This window comes from Oryzias latipes, chromosome 20 (genome assembly GCF_053564925.1).
Source record: "Oryzias latipes strain Hd-rR chromosome 20, Olatipes_Hd-rR_3.1".
Lineage (NCBI taxonomy): Eukaryota > Metazoa > Chordata > Actinopteri > Beloniformes > Adrianichthyidae > Oryzias > Oryzias latipes.
The window spans coordinates 29,695,544-29,703,172 of record NC_136256.1 but is presented as its reverse complement, the minus strand read 5'-3'; the positions used below and the strand labels follow the sequence as shown (position 1 = coordinate 29,703,172).

Below are 7,629 nucleotides of genomic sequence, written 5' to 3'. Positions count from 1 at the left end.
CAGCACAGAGGACCTTCCTTCATTCACACCATGGAGGCAGAGCAGCTGGGAACGGCTCCAACCAGGTCGTCGGGACCAAGGCTCTCTCCGAGGACACCTCAACACACAAGGGAGGGATGAGCGGGGGTCGAACCTACGGTCAGAGGTCGACCGCTCTGCCTCTGACATGGAAACTAGTCTGACATGAATGTCAAAACTGAATTTTCAAACTGAAAAACATCCAGCAATACTGGCTAATTCAAGTGGAAGATGATGGACTTCATTACAGCCCTAAGAACTGCAGAACATGTTCCACAGAGTCTTTACTTAGGTCAAGGGTCACGCTTAGGGGTCATGCCCTCCTCTACATCCATTCCAGATCCATCCTGGTCACTCCCACAGAGAACCTCAGCATCTTCATCTCTGCTGCCTCCAGCTCTGCTTCCTGTCTGCATCAGAGTCTCTAAACCAGCAACATGGCTGCTCTCACCTCAGTCTTCTTCACCGTTGCTTTCATTCTTGCCCCGTTTAGTCACACATCACGCCTGAAACCTTGTTGCCACAAACAATAAAAGGCCTCAAAAGGTAAACAAACCCTAGAAAACCAGCCAATGACAACATTTGATCACATTCAAAGCAGTAGAAAAAGGAGGAATTAATATCCAGGTTTGGTCCAGACGTCCATTTGAACTGTGTGTAAAAAGCACACAGAAAGGCCAGAACCAGAACCAGAACCAGAACCAGCATTACCATGAAACAGTCTGAATGGACGTGTATCTGAGATGAACATGCTTCAGGAGCGCAGCAGCTTCTGACAGCGGCAGGAAAGGCGGTTCAGAAGGACCACAGTCATGGTCAGAACCGAGCTGCAGCCCCCCCCCCCCCCCCCCCCCCCACTTTAATTTTCACTTACAAATGCAGATAATGTTGTTTGATTCTGCAGCAGCTCATCCATGGAGAATGCAGAATCTCCTCTTTCGCTTGTCGGGTGACCACACGACCCCCTCCAGGTCTTTGTCCCAACACGTCTTCACTCGGCGCCGTGGAGCATTCAGACGAGGACCTTTACTTTTCTTTTTCTTTACTTATCAAAACACTGAGAGAAACCCATGTTGCTTTATAAATGTGTGAAGACTTTTCTATAAAAATCAAATGTTAAAATCTGCACTTTCATTGATTTCCATATCTAACAGTTACATACATGTTACATACATGTTATAAAAGTGTTCTTTAGACTAAACTACTATAAATCAAACTCTTTTTTTTTAATTATTATTTCTGGCAACACTTTGAATCAGGTCTGCTCCATCCTCCACATCTCCCACTCTTGACTCAGGTGTGTTCTCGCTCTGACTGACTCAACACACCTGATCCAGGTGATCAGTGCCAAGAAAACAGGCAGGGGGGGTGGGGGCTGACATTCAGTACATTTTCAAATCCATTTAAAGCAATATTTGAAAATAAATCCCTTTAGAAAACAACTTTCCACAATGAATGAAAGTTTTGAAAGAATGAATCATCTTTACACATTTGATAAAAGTGTCCTTTCAAAGTATTACATCAGGTTTAGTGTCATCCGTTTGTCTCTGTGATTGAGATAAAGTTAGGATCGTTTGGATTCACTGCATTGAACTGAAATATTACAAACGTTTATCATTGTAGTTTTTGGCTGATTTAAAGTGTTTTCGTTTTTCTTTAGGTGACCTTGGTTTTGAATTGGTCTCATAAAAAAAGCAATTGAACTGAAATGACTTTCCAGAGAAAAAAAAGAAAACATATACAAAAAGATAAATGTTCTTTTCTTTCACAAAGGCAGTCCTCCAGAAAAAGAGGAAGAGTCTGTTTCCCTGTAAAAAAAAAAAGTATTCTTGTTCTTTAACTCGGAAATGCTGGAGTATTTTAAACTGTTTCCAATGGCAACCAGAAAAAAAGATAGTAGGAATAAAGAAAAACAGGACAAATTGTAGGTTACAGTTTAAGGACTTTCTGTAATCACTTATTAATCAAACCATTTTGGCTAAATAAAATGCAGAAAATGCCCTTTCAACGTGCAACCACACAGTTGTAAATCTAAGCAGAAAAAGAGACACTAATTGTCAGTTTGGAAAACTTCACCGTGTGCCTTTAGCTCATTTGTATGACCTTTGCCATCGGCCAGCCTCGGGCATCTCTCAAAAGCTGAGGAAGTTTCTGGACCTGTCTCCTTGTTTAAATCCACCCATCATTCTGTGAGCAGAGGGAAATAATGAGCAAGAAACGGGGAGGAAGAATGAGACAGTGGACTGGAACACTCATGATGTCAAACCGAATCAGTGGAAGGCCTAAAATATTTATGAGCCTCCTTTCGTCTTATTATAGACTATCCTCAGCATTTCAAAAAAAAAAAGAGAAAGCAGAACTGAACAAGAGCATGACAAGAAAGTGAAGTCAGGGTGGGTGGAGATAACACGAATTTCCTTTAAGCCATCCAGGCGCTGTAATCGGGACGCACCAAAAAGCTTTAGCGTTCGGATACACAATGAGACACTTGTCATTTGCGGCAGCTATTTAAACGCTTTTTTTATTCCAACGGGCTACTTAAAGCCCTGTTGTCACCACCAACCCTCTTTGAAATGGAGATTTCTTCACTGCTTAGTGTGGAAGCCACCCTTTGTTCCTTAAAGGATCTTTACGTCCAGAATGGAAGATCCAACTGTTTTTCTTCTTCTTCCTACAAAAGTCAGTTTTTCTGCGTCTGATTAAAACAACAATCAAGTCTTTTAGTGATTCATGTTCCACTGGAATGCTCTGACAGCAACATGTAGTGTCTAACAGGCAGATCTCAGACCAAAAGGAAAATTAATAACAGAAATATAACACTAACACTATAACCGCCCTTTACTATAACACTATAAGACATTTTTGTGAAGCGAGGCCAGTTTTGCTTTAGTTTGACCAGATTGTGTCTAATAATTTGTCAGGTAGGATTTAAACCGTTTGACAGTTGGAGGACTTTGTGTTACAAAAACAGATTGATTTGATTGGAAAAGACACAAACCGTATTATCATCCAACAGCAGTGAAGACACTGACTGCTTGTAGGCTAATTGCTAGAAGGTCATCACATCCTAAGGAAATGTTCTGGTTCATCTGAGCCCAGATACTCGAGTACTTTCTGATCTGTTTGTGATGACTGAGTTCTACAGGACTACCCGTCTTTTACAACGGTACGTTTTCTCTTTAACATACATCATCTTTATAGCAAGTTATATCATATTATTATTATATAATTATAAATAGCCGTGTTTCCAACATACACATGAGCAAAACTTTATCAAAATTCTAAAATCCCAATTTCACAATGACACTGTTTCCATTAAATTCTAATTATGCGAATAAAGACAAACCACCTCAGGCGATTAGAAACATGGAGACACACGTGACCAGTACTTTGGTTGACAGCAGATACATTCAGATTTCTGCCACCGCGCTAGCGCTCATCATCATCTGTCAAATCATACACCAGCGTCGTCTTCATGGAGTGGCGAGCTCCTTACACGTAGGAGTGGCCACAGATGCAGCCATTTTTCGAAATGGTGGTTGGTGAGTTTACAGAGGAGCTGTGGATCCAACAATTCCACATGACACGCTCAACTTCTGATGATCTGTGTGACGTTGGACCTTTGGTGGCGCCCGCTGTGCAGCGCCCAAGGCCGCCAGTTCCTACTGAGAAGTGCATCGCCATCCGGCTGTTGGTCATGGGACTCATTTAATTCCAAAAAAGGGTTTCCGTTGCAGTTTTGCCAAAAATGTCAATTTCGATACGCCTAAAAAACCACCTCCTCCAGGCACAGAAACATTTTTCAAGAAATGCATGTTTTTTTTAATTGTTGCATTTTTATTAGGATCATTTATTATGGCAAAGGCTTAGAGGTTGCATTGGATGAAAATGTCTAATACATTAATGTGTGGATATTGTGTTAACACTAAGACTTGTTATCTGCCTCAGTCAGATGTGTAAATTTGGCAAAAGTAAAGAAGGACAACTGAGTCTATTACTACCAGGTTTCTTGTTTTCACATGGAGTTATATTGTGAAAATGATTATGGTCCTCTGCAGGCTCCTGACTGTGTCTAACTTTATCTGCCCCTTTGACCAACTTCAGGAGAAGTTGGTCAAAGTGTTTACCTGCACCATTTATGCCGCGGCCCCAAATCCACATCCAAAAAGACAAAAGTACAAATGTTTCACATTTCCACTCCAATGGATTTCAGGACTTTATTGAGCATTAAAAAATATACACCAAGGAGAGGGTTTTCCTCTGGCCCAAATTTATATTTTCCGATCTTAAAATCTTTGACACTTTCAGACGAGTGATCCACGATCTGACGCAACAAAATGGAAAAACAAAAACCAAACAGTCGTCAGAGTTCAACAGCAAAAGTTGAAAGGCTCTCGAACTGTTTGAAGGTCTCTGTTGATGTCATTCACAGAAAAGCTGAAAAAACGGGTTTCAAACGGTCGGGTTTGAACTGGAGTCCGATCACACACTAGGTTGTCACATCCGACTCTGCTTCTCCGTAGAGTTCTGCTAGTTTCTGGAACTCGGGGCCCCAGTCATCCAGGTAGTTGTATTCCTGCTCCGATTGTACACCAAGAGAGTCTAACGGACTGATGGTCCCTGCAGGAGAGCCCTGACCTTCATAAGCGTAGGTCTGTAGGGAATCGTAGGGTGGCACGCTGGCGTCCATGTCAGCCTCCACCAGTCTCTGTTTGATGAACTTGTGCACGTCCACCTCGTCCAGCTCCACAGACGGGCTCCGCTGGCCGTGCGCAAAGCCACACTGACTCCTGGCTTCTGGGCGGATGTCCCGCCTGAACTTCAGCTCCTCTGCTGCGGCCGGATTACGCAGAGCAACGATGTCGAAAGCTTCCGTGTCCTCTTCGCCGCCTCCCTCGTCGTCGTAGGTCACCACATTCTCCCTAATGTCTTCTTCAGAGATGATGAGGGGCTCCTTCTTGCTGCGCCTCAGTGTGATGAAGAGAACCACGATTGCTGCAAGACAGTAGAACATTGGTCAACTTTGGCATGCGGACATTATTCTTAACATTCTTAAAGCTGACTATTTATCTGGACACTGTTGTGCCGTGATACTACAAAAGGCAAACAGTGAAGATGATAGCAGCATGTTATATAATCAATTATACATCAATTCAAATGTATAAAACCGAGCGTTGGTAAGGAAGAAGGCTACCATGTAGGAATTCAGGGTTCGATTCCCGGAGGGGAATAAACAATGGGACTGGGGGCAATTACCCTAGCAATTAACATTACTCAGTGGGGGCCATTGGGCAAGACCCCCAAAGGCTACTGCCTATCAGCATGAATGTGCATGAATGATCCCAATGATGGTCAGAGGGACCGTAGGCGCCAACTGGCAGCCACGCCTCTAACATCACCAAGTATGAATGAAGAGCGAATGAATAATGGACACAATGCAAGCGCTTTGAGCGTCTGGCAAAGCAGATAAATCCATTATTATTATTAATAATAATAATAAAATAAATTGCATGCATTCATAGTTTCCTTGAGTCTCTGAAGGGCTTTGATGATGGTTTTAAGGGTCTTCACATCCTAGTTCACTATAAAAAAGGATCCTGACCTAAATGTCACTTATATTTAACTAAGCAAAGAGAAATTCAAAGAAGTAATCCAGCATTACCTTGTAATTACTAACTTTAAAAATTTATAATTTGTTTGGCACTTTTCATTATAGTTGAAGCAAAAAGTGCTTTAAATATAAGAAAATACTCATAAAAAATGGAAAATCTGTTTAAAAATAGAAACAGGGAAAAAGAAAAGAAAGCCCACAGAGGAACTTCACACATAATTAGCCCCCCCTGTACCCCAATGCAACCCCTACGTTGGAACTGAACTAAAACGTTAGAACAGCAGCTCCAAGGAAACTGTCTGCCGCGGTTCTGCTGTGAAGAACCGGACAACGGGGCTCCAAGCCCGACCCAGAGGTCTTCGCTGTGGGGCCCGTCCAACACAGGGCCCACTCCAAAGCTATTACACCACAGGACCCCAGCCGTCCCAATGAGAACGGGCACTGCAGCAACAGCCCCCCCACGGGGGTGGTGCCCCAAAACCAAAGAAGAAGCTAAAACGGCAGTAAAAAGGATTCAAACATAATAAAATTAGTAGTAAATTCCAATTCTCATGTATATAAACTTCCTATCAAATGTTTTGAATAGGAACAATAAATTAACTTACTATATAAGTATTTTAATCTTCTTTTGCCAATGTAATGCTCTTAAAGTACATTTAACCCAAAGGTGGATAACTTAAAGGACAACAAGGTACCAACAGAACGTCTTTTAACTGCAGGCCAATTATATCCTAATTATGGAGTATTTATATAAAACGAGGTGGTCAAAGTACCAACAGTATTTGTAAAAAGGAATATCATAATTACATAAAAATACAGCCATATGTGAGCAGCAATCACAGTGGTTGAAGTCAGGCGGCATTTTCCAAAGTCATTAAATGAGTTTCCAACCATTCTGTGATATTTTCTCATAAATTCTGCCTGCTCTGGGTTGAGCTGGTTAACTCTGTGCTTGGGAGGTGAGCTGAGTTAATTATTGAGCAGAAACGAGAAATAAAAGACAAAATTGGACTTTTAATGCCGCCTCCTTCTCATTCCGCAGCTGATGTATTTTTCATTGGTTCCTTCTTTGCTTTACTGCACTTCATTTCTCTCAGCAGTTTGAAGGAAAACAACTAGAATATAATCAAAACTCTCTAACAGATAATGGGCCTTCATCACCACCTAGCACCCACAAACTCTGCCTTTCACTGCTGTGGAGGTTTCATGCCATTCCTGTTGATTCTGCTGTTTCCTCAGTGGTCCGTTCAGACTTTCAAACTCCTGACAAACCCCACATCAGGCCTGAGTGCTGCTTTCTGCACCGTAGGTGTCACCAGGGCCAAGCCACATCCATCTAATACAGACACATTAGTGCTGCATCTGGTTAGAAAAGCTGCAGAGCACAAGCTTAGCTGCAAAAATACTTTCTTACAAACGAAAACGACATTTGAATCGGTTAGTTCAAAAGGGGCCCAAGTCCACAATTTTTCAAGATAGAGATATTATTTGTTTTATGGTCTTTAAGGGAAAAGCTATCTGATTATGTGCAAAAAAAGTCCCAAGTCTGTTATAATGTATTGACTATGGTTGACATTTAAAATGCATTAAGTGCAACGTTCCTGGACATGGGCCTCTCTTGCATGAGTTTAGCTTTATCCCACAGATGGCAGCACCCCTGTTTAATTCAAGAAGGGCCCAAGTCCAGAAACTTCAGTGTGCTAGTCCTCTAAAATGATAAAAGTGAGGTGCTTCATATTCTAGCATTTGTAAGCTATGAATTGGTGCTAAATCTGGGTAAAGTATTAATCATTTGGTGTAGCCTCCCTTTAAGCTATGCAGTTAAAATCATTTCCTAGAAAAACAAACCTCTTGGACTTGGGCCCCTTTTGAACTAACCCATTCAATTACATCGACATATCAATCTGAGGTGACATGAAACGTGGATCCTCCCGTGCTGGACCACACCTTCAAAATAACACAAACACTGACCAGAAAAGGAAGGTACAGAAAACTGAACG

The 7,629-nt window shown here is 41.9% G+C and overlaps 1 protein-coding gene across 4 annotated transcripts in view; it reads right to left on the bottom strand.

The window, feature by feature from the left end:
* Positions 1-4,221: 4,221 nt before the first annotated feature.
* Positions 4,222-7,629, bottom strand: part of LOC101174782 (cadherin-18) — a 180,722-nt gene continuing 177,314 nt past the window's right edge. For all 4 annotated transcript variants that reach the window (XM_004081197.5, XM_023950139.2, XM_078938766.1 and 1 more), the window contains exon 12: positions 4,222-5,013. In XM_004081197.5, coding sequence (XP_004081245.1) covers positions 4,508-5,013 — 506 coding nt within the window. In that variant the 3' untranslated portion in view covers positions 4,222-4,507. The remainder of the gene's footprint in view (positions 5,014-7,629) is intronic.